The 27,621-nt window shown below is 38.5% G+C and overlaps 1 protein-coding gene across 2 annotated transcripts; it reads right to left on the reverse strand.

Moving 5' to 3' along the window:
- On the reverse strand, nucleotides 1-27,418 carry slc7a1b (solute carrier family 7 member 1b). 2 transcript variants are annotated; one of them, XM_073862649.1, is made up of 12 exons: nucleotides 27,179-27,418; nucleotides 11,023-11,426; nucleotides 9,849-10,007; nucleotides 9,601-9,757; nucleotides 6,881-7,014; nucleotides 6,464-6,686; nucleotides 6,029-6,181; nucleotides 2,461-2,550; nucleotides 2,121-2,329; nucleotides 1,879-2,030; nucleotides 1,594-1,702; nucleotides 1-1,516 (listed from the first exon to the last, which is right to left on the reverse strand). In XM_073862649.1, the coding sequence occupies exons 2-12, from the start codon at nucleotides 11,390-11,392 to the stop codon at nucleotides 1,335-1,337; spliced, it is 1,938 nt and encodes a 645-aa protein (XP_073718750.1). In that variant the 5' UTR covers nucleotides 11,393-11,426; nucleotides 27,179-27,418; the 3' UTR covers nucleotides 1-1,334. The 2 variants fall into 2 exon arrangements, with proteins under 2 accessions (XP_073718750.1, XP_073718751.1); XM_073862650.1 differs by lacking the exon at nucleotides 27,179-27,418 and adding an exon at nucleotides 15,374-15,772.
- Between the last annotated feature and the right edge of the window lie 203 nt (nucleotides 27,419-27,621).

Below are 27,621 nucleotides of genomic sequence, written 5' to 3' on the forward strand. Positions count from 1 at the left end.
ATGGTTCCAAAAACACATTATTTTCCACATACCGTATATTTGTGTAGCTCCATAATTCCCTCCTTTCTCAAACGCACTGACTTTGTACAAAACTTATCAATCTGAAAAGCTCCGTGATTGGCCAGCTAATCTGTACATTGTGATTGGCCTGAATACCTCTGACGTCAGCAGGAAATGTGACGCTTCTTACCATGTTTAAAAGATTCGCTCACAATGCAATGCTAACAGGAGTTAACTTACAGGCTGAAGCGGGAGGAATTATGATAATGTCAGTCTTGTCTACATCACCAATCCCAGGAAGTAAACTTTTGCCTACAATCCGTGTGTGTGTTGTAGTCCAAGAAAAGAGATTTACGTTGGAGACGATAATTCGCGTCATCGCTTACTTTTGGGTTTGTACCTTTTGCATATCATTAACATGTACTAATACACACTTACACACCAAACGAAATGTAAAATCGTGAATCGGACAATTTGTGCTCTTTAAAACAATAATATACACTTAACACTGTACAAAAATAAACAACCCAACACCAGATGCAAATATAAAACTCCATCATACTATCAGAGAAGCTGCGTGCACACAATAGACGACTCGGTTAGGACATCTAACCAAAGAAAGCATTGAAATCTCTCTGAATAGTTGAGATATATTTAAAACCAGCTCCCACTTGCATAGACATAATCTGTGCTGTTCAATGTCGACAGACTGGGTAAATCCCAAACACCTTTTTTGCACCCCTGAAAGGCACTTTAAATAGGGGACGTCGCATAAACATGACGTTGTTTTTCATTGGCTGATTAAAATACACTTGCCACAAGTATTAGACACAATTGTGCAGATCCCTCTAAAATGTGCATATCAAGAGTTTTGACCATCAAAGGGAATAGGGCGTATGGATTAGCACTTCCGACTGCTGTAACCTCATGCACAGCACAGGGGAATTATGGGTAATGTTGTGTTCTCACTCAGGACCATTTTAAAAAGAATAGAAAAGCATGATGGAAACATGCACAAATAAATAGATAAAAAAATATACACAGTAAGGAACAACCGACTGCTCTCAAAGTGCAGTGCAAGTCCTTAAATATGCTCAGTAACGCTATCCTTCAAGTTTTAAGATGAATAAAAGATGGCCGTTCATCCATCCATGTGGTAAAAAATGACTCCCCACAACCGACTCACATTTCATAATGCTGCTTAAAGGTGCTTTGGATCTAGTAACACAAAGTTATTATGAACTCCAGTAGCAGCTTTCGTTTTTTAGCTGGTAGGTGACGGTCAAGTTAGCACTTGAAAAATGGCTTCGCAAACTGACACATCACTTGTGTTTTCAAGGGTCGCCGTCCTCCTCTTCGACTGTGGCAGAAGTACCGTTGCTCAGGAAAGCCTCTTTCTCCGGTGAAGGAGGTTCGTCTGTCTCCAACGATTTAAAGGCGTTATCTTCTGTGCCGTTAATGCTCAACTCTCTTTCTTTGCTGTGTCTGATCCCATAAGCAAAATAAATAACAAAACCTAAAGAAAAGATTTAAGAGAGACGCTGAAAAAGGCTGCGTTTCACAACTATTAAACTTAATATCAACCGTACTCACCTATGACCATCCAAATGGCGAAACGCATCCAGGTGCCTGTATCCAGCTGCATCATCAGGTAGACGTTAATAAACATGCTGAGGACAGGAAGGAACGGCAGCAGGGGTACCTGAGGAAACACACACATAAAAAACAGCTTTAGTCTCAAAGCCTTGCCTGTCGAGAGGAATACTAAAACCTTTCAGACCAGACTAACAGGCCAGCAAACCAGCTTAAGCTTTGTATAGTCCTTCTGTCAACCAATGCTTTCAAGTCAATATACCCTGTATGCATGTTTGCTTTTACCTTAAAAGAGAGTTTCGTCTTGCTCTCTGGTTGCCGCCAAATTATCAGGGTGATGACGAAACAAACTAAGCCCAGAGCTATGAGAATGACATAAGTCCAGGTCTGAAAACCGCCCTGTACTGCCACAACACAGAATACACACACCAGCACACCTGCAGAAATACAAACAATATTCACATCACACCTTGTTAAATCATTTGAGGGACTCCAATGGAAAATAATGCAATTAATAATTAATTAACCTAATACACTGGTGCAGATGTTGACCGTAAAGCCAGAGAGTCGGGACGGCTCTTCGTTTTTGGGACACAGGACGTTGCTGAGGGTGCAGGTGTCTTGAGATTCAGATAGGATGTCGGCACTGCTTTCATTAATGGACTCTGCTTCGGTTTCCTCCAAACAGTTGGCTATCTGATACTGGACAATTACACTGGGCTGCTCTGGCTGGTACCTGAGACACAGACAGACAGACAGACAGACAGACAGAGAGAAATGAAGACAACATATATATCTTATATAACTTTGTGTGTAGAGTTGAATACCACATTTTTCAAATGCAGGCACAAATATTTCGTGACGTACCTCAATACTAAAACACATGCTGCTACTAGCGTGTATGCCAGCAGAGTGCCAATAGACATGAGATCAACCAAATCTTTCAGATCAAACAGGAAAGCCATCACAGCTGTTGGAAAAAAAGAGTAATCATAGAAAATAAGCACAAAAACAAAGAAGTGATGTAAAAACTTTAAATCAATACCTTGTACAATTTTGACTGCCTAACACAGTGTTATTTAACTAAAAATATACGTATTATTGCTCACGCTTGTGTAGTTGAGTGCATGGTCAGACACGCTGATAAAAGTATGGAGCACAATAGCACATACTCGAAACGTGACCTCTGCATTTAACCCATGCCAGTGAGTAGTAAACACAAACAGAGCAGTGGTGGGCATCCATACAGTTGGCGAGCCATCAGTGAGACTCTAACCGGTAACTTTCGGGTCACAAGCCCGACTCTCTAACAACTAGGCTATCACATTAAGGTAAGCTAGTGGTTAAGGCCCGGTTTCACAGACAAGGATTGGTTAGTCCCCACAATAAGATGCATGTTTGAGCTGTTTTTACTTGGAATAACCAAATATATCACAAATTGCTGTGAATTGCTTTCGGGCTACCAAAATGTATCTCCACCCTGCCCATCAGGCTATCTTATGGAGAAAAAATATTTGAATGTCTTTGCATTCTCTCAGATTTAGTTAGGTAATTATGTTGTATGTAAGTTACATAATGCACCTAAAACTTACTCCTGGCTTAAAGGTGCTCTAAGCAAATTCACACGTTTTAGACCATAACAATTTTTTGTTACATACAGCAATCATCTCCTCACTATCTGCTTGCTGGCTGTCCGCTGATCAAACTGTAAAAACACGCGATCTCTGTAGACAGCCCAGGCTCCACAAACTGCAATAAAAACACAGTGGCCAAACCTACCACCATGAAACAAAACAAAGTGTTCCAGCCAATAAACGACAAGAAGGATTCGGGGGTGGGGATTAGGCACGTTCATGAAAGCAAGGAAGGGAGGGGGTGGAGTTAGCTACGCTCCGTTTGTTTGAAAACAGTTCAAACATTAACAAAAACGGACGTCTCGCAGATTCGCTTAGAGCGCCTTTAAACTAAAGCTGCTTTTCCAATTTCCATTGTGTGGTACAGCCTAGCTTGGCACCACACGGCTCGGCCCGCTTTACTTTGGATCTGTTTGCTGTTTCACTGCAGTTTATTGCCACTTAACAGTAGGAGGGATTATAGACTTATTGTAGTTGCGCTAGGGTTGTGCCGTTAGTATCGTGTATCGACGATCGTCAAACATATCACCAATAGCGGGCTTTTATGATGATAGTTATTATTATTATTATTATAATTGTTGTGCATGTTAATGTGAAACTATGATATTGCGTGATTTTCTTCGCATGAGAGGGTTTGTGGGCTTCACTTTGCGCGAGAGAGCTTGTAACACGCTAGGGCTGTGATGATACATCGCGTTCCCCATTAAAAAGACCTGCCTGAAATCGATTCTGAATCGCAAGGCTCCGATTATGTGTTTCATGCACACCTTGTGCGTGTACTACGGCATTTGGTCAGTAGGAGGTCCTTTATAATGTGAATTTAAAAAAGCAACACGTGTCAAACACAATCATTCAAAATATTTTTATTATCATGAAAATACCTGAAGAACAGTGATAAAAATATTCCTGTAGACATTTCCTGGAATAGTGTTTGTAATGCTACTTCTTCTGTGGCACAAATGGTGTTTCTACGCGAGAGCGCCCTCTGGCTTTTGGATGTGGCGGCATTTCATCATAATTCATTCAAATTCATTCATTGAGAAAACGCGCATTTGCGCGATTAATCGTCACAGCCATATAACACGCACAAATTCCTTCTCGCACACACCTTGACTTAATGCGCGCGTCTTGGACTCTTGCTTAGACCTGAATGCGCGCGGCATTGACTCCTCCTAGCACCTGAACTTGTAATGAGCTTGATTCGGACTCTTCCTTGCACGTAAGCTTGTAATACGCACGGCTCTGACATTTCCTTGAACTAAAATGGTGGTTAGCGTTTAGAGGGTTAAAACCAGCAAGTGTGTTATTCCCACTCCCTGGCACGCAGAAAATTTAAGTTATGCTCAGATTAATAGCATCAGTTTTAAGATGGATGCGGTCATGACAATGTTGCACTTGCTTCTTTTCTTGTCCACCAATTAAGTGACTTGTCATAAATGAGTCAAAAACAAACATAAATAAATGAGTAAATACTGCCCCGCCCCCTGATACTATTGCGTATTGGCAATCTTATAGGCTGACGATAGGACAATCTCAAAATGGGGCTAATGCTGAGTTTACACCAACCGCGTTTTGGGCGTCAAAATCGCGTCTACCGCGCCTAGTTTGCCGCTTGAACAGTTTGAATGCATTCGCGAGTGTAGAGCAGAGTAGACGCGCGGAAAAAGCAAGCATTTGACGCGCGTCAGAGGCAAACGCCGCTTCTTGTGGGAGGGGCAAGTGCTATGCGGTTGTCTGTTTGCAAAATGACTGATGTTGATTGTGCATTTATCGAGAGAGTTACCGGTTTGTATGTGGTAACCTTACTATGGGTGAAATAAACAGCGCCGGTTGATAAACGTCACGTGACTCAAAAGTGAAATGTGTATTACAGCTTACCAGGTTGCCCGATGTCCTCACTGACACTCTTTCAAGCGAGGTCCTTTTTATTCCTGTCTCATCTATAGAAATAAGAACTTTTGTCTTATAGCTCCGGGTGACTGCTTATGGACAATAACAAGCGTTGGTTGAATGAGTGACTCCGGGTGGGGCTGCCACCACAGCAGCAAGCAGGCTCCTGATTGGTTAACGCGGCGCGAAATTCCGCCAAAGTTCAAATTTTTCAACTCGGGCATTAGCCACAAATTCGCGTGAACCGCAAAATGCACAAAAAGCACATTCACGCGTGCCGCGCACAACGCTCAATTCGCGCCAGCTTCACGCGTGAAAGAGGCGGAAACGCATCTTCCGCGCCGCGCCGAACGCGTCTTCTGCGTCGCGGGACCTCCTGACGTGCGTCAACGCGTCTTCACATTGACCTAATATTGAAATCACTCGCGCTTCACGCCTCTACCGCGGTTGGTGTAAATGCAGCATAAGTTGCGCCACCTCAACTGCCGTGAAATCATCGTAAAAGCGATACAAATAAACACTCAACACAAAAGCAATGGAGCTTGTCAATGCAATAGTGTTCCTATAAAACGGTTCAAGTACAAAGGTTCTGTACACAGTGGAAAACCTCACAAAAGTGAGCAGTACCAGGCCGTACTATCCAAAAGAAAAGCGCCATAAGCCCTTTCTGTGAAACCAGGCCATACTTGATATGTACTGTAATTCACTTTGGAATAATGTGTAAATCTTGAACGCAACCATACATGCCGACGTGACATTTATAACTAAAAAATACCAAAACACTGAGGCAGAATAACTGCTTGCAAGTATTATCAAAAAGGCCAACAAAGAATCAACAGAATCCCCTACTTTGATAATCTTTAAAGGGGAAATTTACATAAAATCATTAGAAACAAGGAATGAGTCTGTTTAAAGCCATCACAGCTGCTACTACCCCTGAGGTGATAGTGGCCATTATAGGAGTTTTGGATTTTTCATTGATGTTGGCCAGGAACTTAAAAAGAAGCCCATCTTCAGCCATGGCCCATATTACCCGGGGCATCGGGAACATAGAGCCCAACAGACTAGAGAGAAGAGGAGACGCATTTTAAACTTTCATAAAATCAAACTTTTGTTTCAGGATTTTAGTTAGATTTGTATACACTTGTGTTTTCTTACAATGATATTTAATGGATACATGCATTTAAAATGTACACTCATTACAATCCTTGGTGCGGAGTTGAACTTCCTGTTGGTTAACCACTGGCAGCCGAGTAAAGCATTTGGGAGCAGTCATGCAAACACACACACAAATATGTCGATACACAGCACTAAGGCTTGTTCAAAAATGGTTGTGTAGCTCTTACCTGGTGGACAAAGCACACAGAGAGCCAACAGCAACCGCATACGTTGCACCTTCCCAGCCTACGTATTTGAAGGCTACAGGCAGAGGACTGTTCTTATCCAGCATGTAGTACGGCATCATCATCGTGAGAGCGGCTGACACGCCAAAGTAAGCAAAAAAACAGATGAGCAGTGATGCAACGATGCCGATGGGTATCGCCCGCTGTGGGTTCTTCACCTCCTCTCCTGAAAAACAAACAGGGCAACTGAAACTGTAGCTAAACACATAAATCTGATTTGCATATTAGAAAAATCACCAAAGCATGTTATAATATTTCATTTTAAAACAATTATGATAATATAAATTGTTATTCAAATGATGTATGAGAAATCTAGTTAAAAATTCAAACGCGTGTTCAAAATCAAAGTAAAAAACTCACCTGTTGTGGCGATACAGTCAAACCCAACGAAAGCGTAGAAACAGGTCGCAGCACCAGACAAAACTCCAGAGAAACCAAAGGGCATGAAGCCGCCAGTACCCAAACTCTCTTTAGATGGTAATGGCGCTGATGAACTGTCAAATGTTTTTGAACAATTAAAGTTTTTTTTTGCAAGAAACACATTTTGCATGACAATTCTCATTATCACGTGTGAAGATTTTGTGTGATTGTTTGTCTGTAACCTCATTCTCATTACATGACTTCATGGATACTTAAATATATGCTTATCTGTATTACATATAATAGATTGCCGCAGGGATGAAGTATTTTAAAGGCATTTTCGCACTTCTGGTTTGATCGTCTCAAAGTCATTGGCTCTCATTCACTAATAATTGCGTACATTTTTTCGTATTTATACGCACACTTACGTACGCACATGAGTTTGTTCTTACGTTAGTAAATTTGGAGTGTTCTACATGAGTGGCCGCGTGCACGAGGTTGGTAATTTGCATAAAACACGCCCAAACCAGTCTATATAAGGGTTTTCCGCAGTGCAGGGCTGGTCCACAGAAAATTTTAGAGCAGTTTGTCATAGAAGCAAAAGAGCTCGTAAAGAAATCCATGATCGTATTTATTATCGGTAAAGTTCAGTTTTGCTTTGCATTTTTTATTTGGGAGGTTTTGCTGTCGCTGGAGTAAGCCAGTGCTGTCCACCGACCGGAGTAACATTAAAGAAGTGTTAAATGCTTTAACAAATATGACATTTAATTAATATGACAGAGCATCTGCATCTAAAATAATACAGACAGAAGATCAAGTGATTGACGTTTAGATTTACGTTTACATGACATTTACATTAGGCATTAAGCAGACGCTTTCATAGAGAGATTTGAAAAGTGAGGAAGGAAAGCGTGAAGATATGTCATTACATATCTTCTTTATGTGTTTAGAAAAAAATAAGTAGGTTATAATAATGTATAATATAATGTATATAATAATAATAATAATAAGAAGAATAATATTAATATAGATCATGTATAATAATATATACTAAAAATATTAATAATATTATTATTAATATATATTGCCTTATAATATATATTATAATATAAAATATAAACATGTAAATGTTAATATCAACATTATTATAAACATTATAATTATAGCCTTGTATTTCATTATAGTGTACATGATTATTGTGTACAAGTGGTTTTAGGTTTTCTTGATTTTTTGTGTACATTGAGAAGACATTTTGATACTAAAGTTTCAGTTGAATCACTTTTTTTTTTGTGAAAACATCCGTTTGCACATCTCACGCACATAGGGTTGTAACGGACAGTATGAGATTACCGCCATACCGGTATACCGTTACAACCCTACGCACAAATTTGAGCCTACGCATGCTTAATGAATGAGACCCAATGTTTTTTTCAAATGGGGTTTTGGTTAAAAATGCTAACAAAATGCTACACGGGACAACAGACGGACGTTCTCGTGAAATTTAAACTTCATCATGCCTGAAAATCGTAACATTGGCACAATTTCCAACAAACATTCATCCACAGAGTATTTCTTTATCAGTGCACACGTTTTAAAACGCGTTTACTAACGTTTGAAAGAGCTGTCGGAACCTTGGTGGTGATGCCACTGATGACCACGGTGTAGTTTGCTTGTAGCCTAAGTTAGCTTTATATTTCTAGTAAATGCATTTATACTTCAAAATTCATAAAAGTGTTTCATCTGTGACAATTATCTTGTTGAACAAAACCTGTCATAAACGTTTTTTAAACAAAGCTTATTTTTGCGATAGTCTATGGGAATTTTTTTTTTTTTTTTTGGCAAGGCAACCAGTGTCTCACCAACTTCTGGGTTGGAATAAAAAAATACGTCCTCCCTGTGAACCTCTATAGATATTTGCATTGTTTTGCATTGTGGTTATGAAAATGGGTGGCAAAACTTTTCTATGATTTAGGTTTTTTTTCAATATTTTATGTTCTTATATGTTCTTACCTCAACTTAGATTAATTAATACATACCTCTCCTTTTCAGTGCGTGCACTTTTAATCTTTGTACAGCATGTTGTAAATGTGTTAGCATTTAGCCTAGCCGCATTCATTCCTTAGGATCCAAACAGGGATGAATTTAAAAGCCACCAAACACTTCCATGTTTCCCTATTAAAGGGTGGCACAAAATAAAACGTGGCGATTTTTTAAGCAGATAAAAATGAAAACTATTTTGGCTGAGGTCGAAGTGCTGCAAACTAAGTTCTTATTTCTTATCCGCTTAAAAAACGCATTTATTTTGTGCCACCATACTTACTTGTGTAACTACTCATGTAACAGTCTTTAAATAGGGAAAACATGCGTCTATTAATTCGTTTGGTGGCTTCTAAATTCGTCCCTGTTTGGAGCCATAGGAATGAATGGGGCTAGGCCAAATGCCCACACATTCACGACCCGCTGCACAAAGATCAAGTGCACGCACTGAAAAAAGATAGGCATGCACCAATCTGTCCAAGTTAAGAACATAATAAAATATTGAAAAAGGGTGGTGTTTTCCTTTAAATTCTTTCACAAGTTGAACATGCATTATCACATGATCTGAGCACTGGACTAATCAATAGTTCTGCTTAAATTTCTAAACAAAAACATGCATATTTCCCAAAATATATTGTAGCTTATATGATTAAAGATTCTTAGCAGTACAAACTGTTCTTTACTTCGTATTGTTGAGGATCTGGTCAGGGTTTAGATTCCAGTTCCTGGAGGTTCCTTTGATCAGGCCCGATACCACCACAAACATCAAGACAAGAACATTGATGCAGGTGAACACCTTATTGATCATAGCGGACTCCTTTACCCCAAACGCCAACAAAGCTGCAGATCAGGTACAAGAGCCAAACATCAGATGGTACATTCAGAAGCGTTACATTCACTCACGTATTAATACAGAAAGTCATAGGCTTGCCTGTTAGCGTGAGGATGATGAGCACGGCGAACAAGTCTGGATACTCGGCTAGGAGTCCCGGGACGTTCATGCTCATGTTAAGCCTGCAGAACTTTTCTATGTGGTTCCCAATAAGCTCATCAAAGGTGGCGCTCCAAGCCCGAGCGACGCTGGACGTCCCTGTGAGAGTAAAGTACGGCTGTACAATTAATTGTTTTTGAATTTTAATTCAAATTTTTATTTAAACAATTACAAAAACAAGATCATCAAGGTTGTGAGATAAATATTGTGCAATTATAAATTGCGTGCTGCAGGACCAATGTGTTTGTAAGGCACTACTGCTTTGACATGTGCAACACTTAATAAAATGGTTAAATAAATGCATGTTTTAAAAGTCACTGAGTAACTGTATTAATACCTCGAGTAAGATTTTTTTTTTTATCAAAATAATCATGATTATGATTTTGCCCATAATCGAGCAGCCCTATGGTGAAGTAGTCAGATGATATAGATTCAGGGTTCCCACACCTTAATCAACTTCAAATTCAAGGACCTTTCAAGGACTTTCCAGGTCCAATACCCTCAAATTCAAGGACTAAATGTGGGGACACATTTCAAGTGAGATCAAGGTTACATTTTATCTTAAAAGGTAACACGTTGTTACAGTTCCCTTTCGAGGGAACTCACGCTGCGTCACTGCGGTGACACTTTGGGGACGCCTCCAGGGGTAAGTGCGTCTGAATGTGTATATCAAATTCAACCAATCGTGAGGCATAACGACAAAGACAGGGTGACGCGGAAGCCAGGAAGTATATCGCTATCTGAAATATTGCCAAAGACGCCGTTACAGGCACGCATGAAGTATGGCAAGGAGACGCAGCGTCTCGTTCCCTTCTCAGGGAACAACAGTTACATACGTAACCCGAGACGTTTTCATGTGTCAAACACAACTATGCAACAAAGCATTTTGGTATGAATCAACATTGGCATACAGAAGATATAAGCATTTAACGCAAGCAGTTTAGCACGTGTGCTTAAAGTCTAACATTTTTATGATATTATCCTACACTACACAGGGAATAATATGGATTTTTTCCAGAAAACTTCTTGCATAAAATAGATTCAAGCTCTTTCAATGACCTGTACCTATGTATGTATATTTTCAAAAACTTCCCAGGGCGGGCAGTACTCTTACCTATGACATAAGAGAGGATGAGGTTCCAGCCAGTGATGAAGGCCCACAGTTCCCCCACAGTCACGTAACTGTAAAGATACGCAGAGCCCGTCCTTGGTACTCGCGCTCCAAACTCGGCGTAACACAGTCCGGCCATGACCGAAGCCAGCGCGGCAATAAGAAAGGACAAGATGATAGCCGGCCCTGCGTTTTCTCTCGCCACAGCTCCGGCCAACACGTACACGCCGGCGCCCAACGTGCTGCCCACTCCGAGGGCCACCAGATCGAACGTGTTGAGGCATCGAGAAAGTCGAGACTCTTCTGTGCTGCAGTCCACCACCTTCACCCTCAGCAGTTTATTCCCAAATCCTTTCAGGTGGGCAAGAACCATCTTTACTCTCTTTCACACAAACTTCACGCTAGACCTAAAAAACACAAAAAGTGATAGTACTGTTTATTTACAGTACACTTAAAGGTTGACTTGACATTAACTGTGATAAAGTTACTGCTTAATCTCTTTCAATTCTTAGAGGCATGACATTTAGGCAAAATATTTGTGAGCGTCCTTCCTCCAAAACAACAATGTGTTACAGTAAAGCATTTACTAAGGAAATACAGAGGGCAAGGCAATGAACATTAAAATGTATTTTCAAACGTAGAGTCCATCGAAGAAAGTCATAGCAGTTTGCAACAAAAACGCCAGTGAATAAATCACAAGAGAAGTTTTTATTTTGGGGTGAATTATGCCTTTAAGTAACGTATATCCTGGCACACCTCCTGCTGGTAGAGCCACATGAGTGATGATATATGAGCTGCCACTACAACCTGTCTAATTTCTCTTACTCATCTCTACTGTAATAGCTGTCAGCTAATATCAAGTTGGAGTGAAGCCAAGCTATCGCTTGAACTTTACAGTAGGATCTTTTTTTAAACATGTGCTGAGCTAACGTCACACTAACCATGTCACGACTAATGCACGAATGTACGTCAGCAAACACATGTGAGATCTGAACAGGTGGATGAAAAGGTTTGGAAATTTGAGTAAATCTCATGTTTGGGTTATACTGCACCACCAACAGATAAAGTTTCTAGAGAAAACCAACACAAACACACCCCCGTCTGTCATTGGCTAGGCAAACAAACGGTCCCGTCTTAAACTCATAACATTGGTGGAGGCAATGCGGTTGTGTCGGGATGTAGCAGGGATTCCCAAATAAGAGATATGAATAAATTGAGGACAGTACAACATCATCCTCATGTGTAAATAATGCAAAAGTTCATTTTAATTTATATCTTATTTGGCATCACAGTAATACAATTTCACATTACAAACATAACAGGAGGGGTGATTAAATCCCATAAATATAATTTAGGACCCTGTCTGTGCATCTGAGATTAGGAGCATCATCGTTTAATTTAATTTTTGATTTTTAAGGATATATTTTCACAGAATGCTCTTTATATTATATAGGATGATTGGTAACACTTTACTTGAAGGGGTGTTCATAAGACTGACATGACACCTTCATAATCATGACATGACACGTGTCATGAACATAAAGGAGTTTTTATGCTTATGAGATGTTTATGACAACTGTCATTAAGTGTCATTTGTTCAATTATGTCATTTTTAATAAACCAATACATAAACATGACATAGCAGAATAATTATGAAACTTAAGAAAATACCTAGCGTTATGGGTGAAAATTACATTAAACTGTCATTTAAATGTCATTAAGTGTTAATACTCTGTTAAATAGTTTTATAACAACATCATGAATATTTTTCTTGACCTCAACTACAGTGCTACAGATTGAATTTGTCATTAAAATTTCAATAAGTGTTAATACTCTATCAAATAATTTTAAATATCTTAACAAAATGCAACAGACTTAAGTATAAGAAAACGATAATACTTAATGTATGTTCACAATACATAAAAAACTTAACAGAGGGTTCTAAAATTTTCTGATATAAAAGAAAAAACTAAAATACTTAATTAATACAATGTAATTAACTGTTTTTCCAGTGATATGGACCCAACGCTGCATGGCTTAAACCATTATTGTATCCGTTTGATTTGATTTAATGTGAATCGGTCTCCAAATGCAATAAAATATAATTTTATCAATTTTAATTATTATTATTATTATTATTGGATGATTAATTTTATTTCTCTAACACCTGGAGGAAACTTAAAAAAAAAAACGAAAGAATATACTAAAGAATATTCATGACGCTGATATAAAACTATATGACAAAGAGTATTAACACTTAATGACATTTTAATGACAAATGATATTTGTATGACTGATAAAAAGTGGTCAGTTATGTTGTCTTGGTAATGTCAAGTTGTCATGACAAGTTATGATGAATTGGTTAATGTCAAGTTGTCATAACAAAGACATCTCAAACAATGTCATCTTTGCATTAAAAATGACATAATTGAAGACACTTAATGACAGTTGCCATAAACGTGCATAAAATCTCATTCATGTCATGATTATGAAGGTGTCATGTCAGTCTCGTGAACACTAGGGATGCACAGAATATTCGCCCGCTTAAAATTTTCGGCCGAAAATGGCCCAAAAGAGCATTTTTGGTTTTTGGCCGAAAGACTTTTATCACCGAAACAATACGGCCGAAATGTTGTGTTGACGCAAACCGCAACCTGCACGTGCTTGTCTGAAGTAACATGTCTGCAATGTGGACTTATTTCAGTAGGCTATCCCTGTGTCTCAATTCGTTCCCTAGCTCTCGAGGTCGTGAATCAGTACGTGATCACGGATCGGCTCGCATGCAATTCGGGATTAATAAGCAAATTTAAGTAAAGAAAGTTTATCATTTGCACGTGTTTCAAAGGCTTGCAAATGTTAACATTCAAGTGATTTAAACAATTTAAGCAGCTTTCTGTACACAGACGCACATGCTGCTGAATGTGTCAGGTCCAGCTTCAGTCAGATGTGATCATAACTATGCCCTTCAAAGATCAGAACTCTTGATGTGTAAACTTTAGAGCGATTGCGCTATTGTGTCTCATACTGTAGTCCATTAACATACATAAAATAAAGCAATGAAAAACAACGTAATGTTTTTATGTGGAGCAACTGTTTGCTGCGCTGTTTGGAATTCGCCCTCCGTCTGTGTGTGTGCACGCATTTAAGTGCCCTCAGTAAGCATACATGGAGAGACGAAATTCAAAAAAGCAAACGAACATAAAATCTCTTGACAGGGCACATACAAACTAAATGTGTGAATGTGAAAGAGAAAATCACTTCTGTAGCTCTAAAAAATAATTATTATATTTAATTTATATAATAAAGACAGTGTTATGATTCATTTAATATGATTTCTGTACCTAATGCTAATTTCAGACCTTATTATTGTGCAACTTTTTTATTTTTATAAATGTTTGCAATTTCTTTATTTTTCCCTAGCCTGGTCCAACCAGACTCTCGTACATTCATTTCATTTGTACAGAGAGTCTGGCCACGCTCCATTGCAAAGTGTTACTTCCGTTAAGGAGGGTCCTCTGTTGAAGTCTAAAACTATTGGATCTGCCCAGAGTCACTCTGAATCTGCCATAACCAATCGCTAACGTTTGGTCGTGACGTATGTCACTCAGTCTGGTGCACGACCTCAACGTCATCGTTCTTAGCCACCCCCATCTGTTTGCTGATTGGACCTGCAGATTTTTGCTGGAGAAAATGAAACTCTACACAGCAGTCCCAAACGTTGTGCTGAAGCGAAATGAAAATCAAGCCAGGCTAATTTTTCCCACCACTTTTTTGCTGATCTGAAAAATAATCCGATCCGTGCCTCAAAAACTGTAATGTGATCCAAACAGTGAGTTTTGTGATCCTTCACACTCCTAGTAAAGTTACACAGTCATAGCAATATATGCAATGGCACTAATAATTGGCATAATTTCTTTTGGTGTTTTGGTTTTCGGTTTCCTCCTTTTTTGTTTTCGGTTTTGTCCAAGAATTTTCATTTCGGTGCATCCCTAAAGAAAACCCCTCCAAGTAAAGTGTTACCGGATTATTTTATGTAGAAAACAGCAAATCCCTAAAACTTGACTTTGTTTCATCAAAAACTAAATGGGGTTAATTTTTCTTAAACAAAAAATGTCTTATTTCCCTTTTTGATTCAAAAAATGACCAACATTGGAGAATGGTTTACCAAAAGTTACTAGGTTGATCTAAAAAAAATTGAGGCTCTCAAAAAGAAACTCTAAAGCATGTGAAAAACACCATGTGTAGACATAAAACAAAGAAAAAATGCCAATAAATTATTGCATAAACTCTATAAACAAACAAGAAAGGTTCAAATTATTTTAGGGCGCTTTGAAATTTAAAGTCCTTTTCTTACCAAATTAAAACAACAGAGACAAGGAAATCCCTCGGACGCAGATCAAATCCGTCGATTCTTTCAGATTCTTTGATCAGAGCTTTAAATTCGGATATCCAACACAATGAAGAACCTTTAAGTTTGAGGAGACCCTTCTGTCTTGACCATTGATAAATACAGACATGAGGAGGCGTTTACAATCTGTGTCTGCTGTAGCACGAGTCAGATGCCTTTTTAGCTATTAACCCATTCAAAGCTCAAAGCCACAAATAGCTCTCAGTGAGGTCACGCATCAGCAGCTGTGGTGAGCATGAACTCACTTCACGTTCACTTTTGTTGCCACAGTCACTTCCTCCTGTCACAAAACTGTCACACACCAGAGACACATTAGGGCGGGATAATATAGCCCAAATGTAGAGACTGACATAAAGGAAGAACACACCTAACAGAAACATAATTGTGATGAGAGTCATTTTGCAAATGATTATAGCTTCTTCAGAATTTCACTGCATATGAACATGGACATTCTCCCCATAAGTATACAAAATCATATTAGTTTGAAAGTGGTTAAAATTATACTAGAATCGCATACAGTTAAGGTGAATGTGTCCCATCTTAAAACTATGAAACATATTAGGCTCAGAAAGGCACAACAACAGCTTGATATTGGGAACAAAAATAGGCAGGAATCTTCCGAACACATTCTCTATTGACGCCAGTCAACTTCAACATTCACATACTATGTCTCTGTATTTACTTATAGGTGGGTCATGGAAAATAAACTCATGCATTATCATACAGCCGGATGCTGTCGTGTAGCAACTTGTATTGCGCAAGAGCTTTTGTAACATTTGCAATTCGCACCCCTCAAGGAGAGAGGACAGACTAATAAATGCTTCTATTTTCACTTTGAATTATTTAAGCAACATTCACGAAAACACGTGCTTCAGTCAAGCGGTGTAAATCAAGACTGTGGGCGGGGAAGGGGCCTTGCCCCTTTTTCCACTTATCGCGGAGAACACACTGGCAAGAATTTGGGAATGTCAGACGATCACATTGTGCCAGCCTGCTTACGTACACAAATGGTTTAATCTGGTTACGTTGTCCATGTCAGTCGACTTTGACTCCTTGTTAAGAAGAATACAAACATTAGCCGAGCCATAATGTAACTTATTGTACTTGTTATAAACTCCCTTAACTCTTCTAATGGTGAGAAACAGTAATGCAAGTAAAACAACAGCCTTAAAATCTTAATTATTAAACCTTATGGGGCGGTTTCCCAGACAGGGATTATTAGACTAGTCCTAGACTAAAATGAATGTAAGAGCTGAAAACAGCTTGCACTGACATATCTTAAAATACATCAGTGCCCAAAGTTTGCCTCAAAATGCACACGTGTGATGTTTTTAGTGAGGCATGTTTGTTAAAACTAGTTATATTTAATAATTGGGGTTTGCACGAAATGCGTAGCACTATTTACATTTTGAAATGAAGGCGGCTTCAGCTACAACCAAGTGATACAAGTGTTACCAAACAGCCAGAACACAATCAAAGTGTGGGAATACTTTAAGCAGAGACAAAATAAAACACATACTGTTTAAAACCAAAGAGTATAGAAGAACAAGAGGCAAAACTCTGATTCGTATTTGGCAACAGCCACTAGGTGGCGCTTCAGTAGTGCAGCCGCCATTTTGGAATGAAACTTCTCACAGCCAATTCAATCTCAATTCATTCTTAGCGAATCTCACAGCCAAATCAGAAGCGCAATAGTAAGTTTCTTAAATTAAAAATTTGTTCACTTGCTACACCTACAGTACACGAAATGCTGTATTGTATGTATGTGTTGATTTGTTGTTGTTATCAGTTGTGGAATCCAATCATTAAATAGATACACATTTGAGGTAGTTTTTTTCTTGCTTTATTATGTAATTCTAATTTATGCTATTTTACTAGGGGTGTGACGAGATCTCGTGAGATTAAATATGTATCGCGAGATTAAGTGTGTCTCGCGAGATTTCTTGTGTAGGTGAAATTCTGGCCGTTTCTCAAATAAAAGACTGCATCCTTCGGAGGTCGCATTTTTAAACTGCATTTACTTCATAAAGACTGTCTTATTAGAGACTACTAACAATTATAAAGTTTACTAATAATTTAGTTAATCGCAAATTGTTGTAATATGCTCACGACTTGCGAATGTAATGCTCAGTTAATGATCTGAAATAAACCTTAATGACGTATGCAGCCTGCATATGCGACCTCCGGAGGATGCAGCTTTCTGTTTGACCCTTTTAGGGGCCAGTTACACCAAAAGCGTTTATGGCAGTTGCAGGCGCTTTTTTTAAATTATATTCTATGGGCATGGAGCGTTTGCGCGCTGAGCGCCTTGCGGTTTTTGCCGTGTGCCGAATTCTGTGACCTATCAAATTCTGTGACCAGAGGTCGCTGTTTAGCATTTTTTTCACGCAAGACCGCGCAAGGCGCCCGTGCACATTATCGTGAGCGCGGCAAGGGAGTTTTTAACGATATACGTGACCGCCCACTGAACGATGACATCATTTACCCTCGCTCGCTCTAGTCTATCGTATGAATGAAGCAGTCAGACTTCGTGAGAAACGAACGCAACAATTAAAGTAACGCAAAATAGGTTCTAAAATACCAGAACATCACAAATGTTTAGTTTTTGTTACCTGGGGCTGTTGCCATTTAATGTTATAATCTGGTAGAGAGTAACAACTTACCGAAATCTGTGACCTCTCTCTGTTTTATTCAAAATTGCAATAATGTTACAGAAATTCACTCTGGTGATGTCTAATCTCATCTGTAATATATCATCAAATGCATTTTGACCTGATGTTAACACTTACACACATACAGCAGGGTCACACAATCTGACGGACAGTAACAACAGCCTACCGAAATCTGTGACCTCTCTCTGTTTCATTCAGAATTGCAATAATGTTTCCCAAATTCACTCTGGTGATGTCTAATCTCATCTGTAATATATCATCAAATGCATTTTGACCTGATGTTAACACTTACACAATGAAACAGAGAGAGGTCACAGATTTCGGTAGGCTTTTGTTACTGTCCGTCAGATTGTGTGACCCTGCTGTATGTGTGCAGGACCGTCCGCGTGCAGCCCAAAATTTGAGACCGCGCGGACAGTGCGCGTACAGTCCGCGTACAACAGCGCATGCGCGTGAACATATTTAGACAGGGCACTCCACTATAAACAATTATACAAAGAAAACAGACAGCATTTGCACACACACTATCGTTTTTCTTCTTTAACTTTTACTTCTTCCCAGAACAGAAAGCCCTGGAGCATGTTTGTTTGATTCCTGTTCTTTATTGTCTTCTTGTTTGTTCTAAACTGTGTTTGCAATGGTGGAGCAGTTACTTTTCTTCACCTATCTTAATGTTTTAAAGCTCACGTAACACACGCTGTTTCTGAATTTATGATGTTAATCTTGAGTACCTATAGAGTAGTATGACATCCTTTATATCTCTGAAGAGTCTTTAGTTTTATCATATTTATAAAAGAAAGATTAGCTTTACCGAATCTTTCCGATAACGTACGAAAAAATGAAGAAGGAGGAGTTATAACACGGGAGGAGCGAGTAAGAGTCATGCAACACTATACAACACTGTTTCAACTTATGATTCACTACATGTTCGTGTCATTTATATAATATACACGCGCCTTAAGATGTCTGTACTGTTTGTTTAGTAAAAACGTTAATGAAATGATAATGTTTAATAAAGACATATTTAAAAGATTGTTGTTTTATTCATGTTCTCATATTTATATATATATCAAACTCTAATGTTTAAAGCACCAGGGTTGTTCCAGCGTACGACTTCTTCTATCCTCTTCTTTGTTTTTGACTTTATTACTTACGTCGCCCCCTGGTGGTTCAAAAAATAGTGCAACAGCGAGCGCGTCAACTATAAACGCCTCGTCCGTTTGGTGAGACGCGCACGCGATCCGCGGAGGCTTGCGTTGCGGACCAAAGCGCGAGTATAACAAGCCCTTACCACGGCCTTAAGCCTTGTTTATGGTCGCGCTTTGGTCCGCAACGCAAGCCTCCGCGCAATCGCACATCGCAATTTTAGCATCAATAACCGCAATGGGAAAAATTACCCAAATCGTGCAGCCCTAGTCACCATTAACTGTTTATCTGTATTAACTGATTTACTGTACTTTCCATCACTCCCTAGTAAAATAACTTTATAAACATAGTAAGTATAGTAATTAATTCACATTTACCTTAAATAGCTGAAAACCTATGCAAACAGATTGACAGCCCGGCTTGTTTTGGAACTGTAGAACGTTACATGAATCACGTGACCGCGCGGCGGCGAGATCAAAGCGTTTCGTAACTCTGTTATTATACGACTCTGAGTAGCACCATAAAACAAAATAATAACATGATAACATAATAATAAACATGTTTTGACAAAAATGTTAAAAAATGGATTTATCTCGTTTTGCAACGAAACTCTTCATATATTGTGCTTAATACAGCTGCGTTTACATCTTAGTTTAATACGAGCTGCGAGACGCCGGACAGACGCGACATTGCATCATGTCTGGGCAGTATGTTGAAACAGTAAATAAAGAGCTGGACATGTTTTTATATTAAGAAGTTATAAAATTAGTAATAAGTTACTGTTACACTGAGAACTGAGCCAGCTGGCAGTGCGGAGTTCCCAATTAACTTACTTTTTGCGAATATGTGCACAGTTGTTAGTTAATGTATTAATAAACAAAGAATTCATGTGTTGAGTCATGTTGTAGTTAATTATGACTCTTTTTTATTAGTTTATGATTAGTACTACTTTTTATTATTAATAAGGAGTTATTATTCAGTTTGATTTATTTTTATTTTACTTCTTTGACATTAATATATGCCTGTTTTATTGTTTAAGGTGAATAATGCCCCTTTTGCACTGTTTATGTTAGGCTGAATTTATGTTGGACTCGTTTTTATGTGATTTGTTATATTTTCCTTGGCACTGCCACTTTACTTTTCATGTTGGAAATTTTGGTTTGTGTATTTGTTTAATTGAGAAAATGCTTAAATAAAATGTTGGAATTAATGGCAGATGTTACATTTATTATTTGTTGGTGAATTATATGTATAAAAAAAATTAAGACTATTCGATTAATCGAAAAAAGAATCGATAGATTAATCGGTTGAAAAATAGTCGATAGTTGCAGCTCTAAATTAAACTAAGGCCTAATCCTGGCTTAAGCTAATTCATGGCCGGGAAACCACCCTGAAATATGGATGTGCAACACAACAAGATTTCGCCTGTGACTAGGCAGCAGCATGGAACGCAATATCCAAAACATTAAAGGGCATACATTTATTTACCAGTATACTAGTCAGTTGTTGAACACATAGTTGACTATTGTAGCTCATTTGTTTCTAATGATAACACACACTCTTATAGACATGAAGGTACAACAATTCACAACTTAATTTAAACCCTGATTAAATCGGTATAGTGTTACAATCCAAAGGTCATTACGATCCAAACAAACCTCCACTTCGTGACATGAAACAATTGGAGTTGTGACAGGTGATCAAAGCAACCCAAAGGGAATTCTGGGGCTTGCGGACCAATACATTCCAAGAATCTATCTGCCGTTTTAACTGTCCAAACAAATCTCTGTCAACAAAGTCACAGTGACATTTGAACTTGACATGCTGTGGAAATCAAATACACATGGAAAACCAGTAGTCCAGATATTGTCATTTTTTATTTTTAAAGTGCACCCATTTCATTGCTAAAAACAATGTTATTTTGTGTATTTGGTATTGTGTATTTGTAATACAGTGTGTTCACATGGTTTATGGTTAAAAACATTTTTTCCACACACCGTTTATCCTGAAACGCATGAATTTGAAAAGCTGTGTGTCCCTGATTGGCCAGGTAATCTGTACGTTGTGAATGGCCTGAATACCTCTGACGTCAGCCGGAAATGTGACGCTCCCTACCATGTTTGAAAGGTTCGCTCACAATGCAATGTTAACAGGTGTAAATTTACAGACTTTTAGGAATTATGATAATGTCAGTCTTGTCTACATCACCAATCCCAGGAAGTAAACGGTTGCCTACAATCTGTGTGTTTGTTGTAGTCCAAGAAAAGAGATTTACGCTGGAGACGATGACTTGCGTCATCGTTTACTTTGGGGTTTGTACCTTTTGCATATCATTAACATGTACACACTTACACACCAAAGGAAATGTTAAACATGAAGTGGACCATATGTGCTCTTTAATAAATATGCAAAGATTTTAAATAAAATACTTTTACGCTGTCATAATGGGGTATTATTTGTAGAATTTTGAAAAAGAACTACTTTAATCAATTTTGGAATAAGGCTGTAACCTTAAGACTGTAAAAAAATATGGACCGTGGGAGCTTTTTTGTGAAGAACTTTTTTGAAGCCAATAGTTGGCGGGGCTTTCCGTCTGCATCTTAGTATCACGTCATTGTGCGTCACTTGCAGATAACTGAAAATGGGTAAAGAGGCGGAACGTGGGTGAAGCTGAAGTGCATGGTTGCTGAAACAACCTACCGCCTGCCTTACTCGACATAGTGACACACACAAAAAAAGGATTCATTCAATTAACTAATTTTTTTAAGGTAAGTGGTCCCAATCAATTTATTTAAGCTACATTTAAACAAAAAAAATTTGAAAAACAAAACAAAACAAGAAACTTTTGTTTAAATGTAGATTAAATAAATTGATTGCGACTACTTACCTTAAAAAATTTAGTAAATTTAATCTATTTTTCAGTGCAACAGTGGGAGTTCACCCATCACTCAAGTGACCACGCCTTTAATTATGCAGAACTTCATTGCTTAACATAATTTAAGCGGATGATTTATAAAAAAAAAAATCTGATTCTGGTCACTTTTAAAGCTTGACAGCCCCAGTGCTAATTCATTTTCTTTAAATAAGAGATAAAATGTCTTAAAAATTCAGCTCACTGCAGTCTACAGTAGAAATGTGTACCCAAAACCTTGCAGCTGTATTGATGATAGTAAGGGAGAGACATCTAATTATGCTATCATGAAGATTATATTCTGAAGAAAATAAAGCCCGGACACAAAGAACTTTCTTTTGCTGACCTTCTCTCTGATATAGTTTACAAATCATCCTCAGTCATACCCATCATATTTAAAGTGAAAGGGTCCTCAGTTATTTGTGTGTACAGCGATAGTCTCAGACACTGCCATTTCTAAAGCCATCCTGTTGACAAATTACCCCGGACAAAGTGTTTGATCCATAGAAATTCCGAAATAAACAGCCAAACCAAACAACTTTTATGAACTACAAGTCGTGTTATGATACACAGTGATGCTTTTACTAAGGCTACTTTTACATTCATGCATTTTTGTTTTAAAACGCATTCCTTCTGCTACAGTTACGCCTATTATCTGAACTACTCCAGAGTTTTTAAACCTTGTAAATGAAAACTTTTGTAAATGCTTGCAGACTCTGTTTTAGTTTTTGTTCTGGATTACGTATCATTTATTAATTCGTCAAGCCCCTATCATATGACGGTCTATTACACTACTGAAAGATGACAATGACCAGCCGCAACAACCTATTAAACAATAACATGGAGAAGGAGCTTGAGGCTTTGCAGAGTTTAAACGCTGTTTTTAAGCACAATGTTTGTTTAGGCAATACACAAACACTCAAAACGATCGCATAAATACTACTAATGAGAAAATATAGGCAGCTTTAATGTGACAAGTGAAAGTGATTTTATTTTGTTAACTGGGGTGAAACGGTACACGTATTTACACACCAAATAAATACTTTTAGCCAATAAAGTATTTCAAAGCAAACAATAACAAAAACAATACGTAGTCACTAAGTGCATTACGGTATATGTATTCGTACCGAACAGTTTCGGTACAAGACTTTTGGTGGCGACGTGCGACCAGCGGTGGTGTGCACGTCACATACTATGAGAAATATAAAGTACAATCTCACACAGCACGATGTCTTCAAGTTCGTGTTAATGTAGCCAGCATATTTGCAAGGGGAGGCAACTGATATCAGTGATGACCCGCTGGCTTGGAGGCGAAACAATAAGGCAAGATATTCTCTCTTGGTCACTCAAGGTTGCAAAAAAGTATCAATCTGCGCTACCACTACACCATCAGAATGCGTTTTCAGCGTGGCTGCAAACATTATAACCCCAAAAAGATCTCATACCTTTAAACACACACGTTTGTTAAGAAACGTATATATCTGATCCTCCAATTTATGTATGCATACATGTATGTATGCATTATATATGTATGCATATATGTGCCAATCATAGACCGTAAAAAAATATGGACGTAGTGTCCGTGATGTCACCCATTGGTTTGTGAAGATCGCTTTTGAAGCTTAAAGTAGGCGTTGCCTGCCGTCGCCATCTTGGCCGCGCGTCCCCGCGAATTACTCGCGGAAAACCGAAAATGGGTAAAAAGTAGGAATGCTCCGATCGATCGGCCGCAGATCGGTATCGGCCGATAACGGCATTAAATGACTCGATCGGTCCTCGTTAAATTTGCCGATCTCGTGAACTGATCTTTCTGTTTACTTTTGTCTGTCATGATATGGCTCCTCAATGCGGCTGCACGTAGAGACCATTTTTACGCAGTGAGAGCATTTTTATAACCCGTGGTTCGTGAGCAACGTGTAGATTTGCATTTCTCTCTTTGCCTTTACAGAGATGTGTATTTTCTATGAGGACGCGGTCTGGTCCTAACATCGCGACCCGTCTTCACATCCCCATCAAACAGCGTATACAACACATATCTATCGCGGACATTGCATCCTCTTGTCAAAAGTTTATTATTTGCATGTGTTTTAAAGTTTTGAGCGTTTAAACTTTAATTTTCCTCACAGCTGCTCTCGTCTGCATACACCCGCCGCGCGCACACACAGCAGCCTGTCATCAGTGCACGTGAACAGAGCGATCTCTGTCAAGTCTTAAAGCTACAGTAACTTAATTCATCTCTCAATAAAATCACTCTCTGCTCTTCACTAAAGAACTGTTGTACTTCAAACGAATGTGTGTATATTTAATTCATACAGTAAAGGCTGTGAAGTGTTTTATTTTTAGTACTTTTAGGAGACATAAGCCTTTTTAAAGCCATATTAAAATTCTCTTTGCAGAATAAATATTTGTTTTGCTTATTTATTTGAGTCTCTATTAAAACAATAATATACCTAATTACTGCAAGTAATATAACAAAGGCAACATCCGTGGTATTATTTTATCTAGAAAAAATGTAACAGTTACAGTCATCAAAGAGCTTGCATATCAGCTTTAAAAAAATCGGTATCGGAATCGGTATCGGCCGATCACGAAGACAACAAATCGGTGATCAGTATCGGCCTGCAAAAATCCTGATCGGAGCATCCTAGTAAAAAGGCGGGACATGGGTGAAGCTGAGGTGAAACCACGCCCGCCTAGCGTGAGTCTAGTGACAGCAGTGGCTGTTCAACCGACACTCAAGCGGCCACGCCCTTAATTATGCAGAAGTTTATGGCTTAATATAATCTAAACGGGTGAGTTACAAAAAAATTCACCCCCCTCACAGTTGTCATGAAGGGCAAAATTAGCTATATAGGCCAAAAACACTTTTTGTACCAGGCTGTAAACATATTATTTTCTACTGTAAAGTTGGCCATTTTTAACATGGGAGTCTATGGGAATTGACTCCCTTTTGAAGCCAGCCTCAAGCGACCAGTCGATGAATTGCAGTTTAAGTCACTTCCGTGTTGGCCTCATTAGAGAGATCGGAAGGTTGCCCCTCGGTGCCAATATGCATCAATGTGTGCACACACACATTCTATAACCACCGCGGTGAATTGGTGCATTACTACCACGGTGGTAAAATACTGCCACTGTCAAAGCACTATAAACATCGCTATTTTCCATTGCTTTTCTTATTGCGCTAGACGGACGTGTTTGACTGTTACGCTCGTGTCTCTCGTCTTTTGCAGCGCATCAAGCATGAGTGTCGAGGTTTAAGACGCCGTGTCAAGTTAAAAGAATTTCAACTTTTGCAGGCAGTTCAGCTCATCAATGTCAGGTCCAGAACAGCAGACCAATCAGGAAACCCTGGAGGCGGGACAAGCATTGCAAGGTTTTGTTTACAGTAGTAGCAAGGCGATTTTTGTTATTCCCTCATGTTTTATTCTATTTTATTTAGTTTTTTTTTTATTTAAGCCAAACAGGTGTTTTATTTATAAATGCGTTAAAATATGTCAACTATTTTTACTATATGTAAACTTTTGATGTTTACAAATGTTAATAAAAAATGACAAGAAAATTTATGTTTTGCATTTCTAACCCCAAAAAACGTGAATTTGGTGTGCTGTTACACCTCTAGTCGACACTACCGCAAAGTTTTGTGACTTTCCCCGAACCAAAAATCACAATGTTGTTCTTAGCAATTCAGGTTTGGGAACCCTGCTAAACTTGCGTGATAGGGTGTGGAAAGAGAAACCACCTGCGTATACTACATGTCTAGTGATGGTAGTAAAAGTTACCCTACTTTTGTAATTGCAAATGAACCCTACTGAAAGGGTTTTAACAGGTATCATTGTTTTAGTTGGCATATGTTTGTGGTGCACTGCATTCAAACGTTGAGTCTATTTGCTATGAGCATTACACATGAATGACTAAAATGACATTCAGTGTAAAGAAATCAGATTTTATATTTATATTTAGACGTTTAATCAACATTGTTAGCACCATATTAAACTGCTGTAGACAAATGTTTATCACAAATATAAATAATAATAAGTAAGTGTAAGTAAGTATTTCTATATGACTCAATTTTACATGTATTTGTTTTTCTGTGTCCTAGTTTCAGTAAAACAAATTCCCGCAAATTCTCAAAAGTCAAAGCGTGGCGTCGTCACCTAACACGTTACACCAAACCTGTAAAAAATGTAGATCGTCTGACTTTTTTAGAGAATCGATTCGTTCGAACGGTTCATTAACGAAATAATTTGGATAAATGATGCATTACTTCGAGTCAGAACGAGAATGTAGACCATTTTGTAACAAAACAATTAGTTAAATCCCCGTGTTACGTGCTTTATTTTTTGTTTCCAACGTCCACCCCCTTTTATAATCATTTAACTTCCAAACAAAGCTCTTCAAGTCAGCGGATTTGCAAAGGAATCGTTTTGCTAATCGGTTCAACAGAACCACTGAAGAACCACTTCAAAAAGAGTTCGTTGGCGTACAGACGCGAACTCCATATATATCCTCTACAAATCGATGTAAAAACCTCTCCTAACATAGTAAAGTCGTGCAAACATTTAGTAAAATGCAGAAATACGCATTTCACGAACCATCGCTGTCTCCCAATTTCTTTGAGGTTATTGTCTCCCACACTACAACACAATGAGGAAACCGCGTGTGTGTTGTACTACTAACGTTAGCCACATGGTACCATACACGGCAGTTTTAAGTCAATCTCAAAAATTTAAATTTATCTAAAATAACAGCTAAATAGATTCCTGCCGCGGTACATGTATCAAAATGAAACGAATACACATGCAAAACAGAGAGAGGGACATTCAATTTTATCTCCTGATCTTTTTTTAATCAACTGAAGTGTTGCATCAGCCATTGAATGTGTAGTTTCAGTCAAAAATGTGCACCGCGGATAAGCAGGAAAAGGCATTCTCATACAAAACGAATCGTTTGTCGTATGAGGAAGTAACTTGTGCAAAAATAATAAATAAAAATGCCGTTTAAATGAATATGCTTGTTTCTTACCTTGCACGAGCTCCTGGTTTATCTCTTGGCGAAATAAGTTATTTAACCGGATCGACATTCGAGTCGGCGCGTTTAAACACGGTAAATACTACACGTGAAACCAGGTTTAGTTGACTTTACTATTCTTGCTAGTAATACCACCCTTACGAGCTCAAATAATCCCACCCTTAACTGATCATTGGTCGTCGATTGTCTCTATCACATCCTTCCGTGTGCCTGCCAACACCCCAGCCGCCCAGCGTGAGGATGTTACGGCTGAACGCATGTCCATGTTAAAAGAAGCCCAAACCGCTGTCAAAACTTAAATACAATGTTTAGATTAGACCTTTTCACCCCTACCACTTAAAACAAAGGCATATAGTAGGCTACATACTTTTGAGTTGTATGAATTCAAAGGTAGTACTTGCAAAAAAAAAAAAAAATAGAAACAGTTATACCCTCGC

The sequence above is a fragment of the Misgurnus anguillicaudatus genome, chromosome 24 (assembly GCF_027580225.2).
Source record: "Misgurnus anguillicaudatus chromosome 24, ASM2758022v2, whole genome shotgun sequence".
Taxonomy (NCBI): Eukaryota; Metazoa; Chordata; class Actinopteri; order Cypriniformes; family Cobitidae; genus Misgurnus; species Misgurnus anguillicaudatus.

Excerpts from the sequence above, each read along its gene's own strand:
- slc7a1b (XM_073862649.1), bottom strand. The coding sequence starts at position 11,392 with ATGGTTCTTGCCCACCTGAAAGGATTTGGGAATAAACTGCTGAGGGTG. Across the intron at positions 6,687-6,880 it reads TGACTGTATCGCCACAACAG|GAGAGGAGGTGAAGAACCCA; the intron begins GTGAGTTTTTTA and ends TTTGTTTTTCAG. Across the intron at positions 2,031-2,120 it reads CATCTGCACCAGTGTATTAG|GTGTGCTGGTGTGTGTATTC; the intron begins GTTAATTAATTA and ends GTATTTCTGCAG.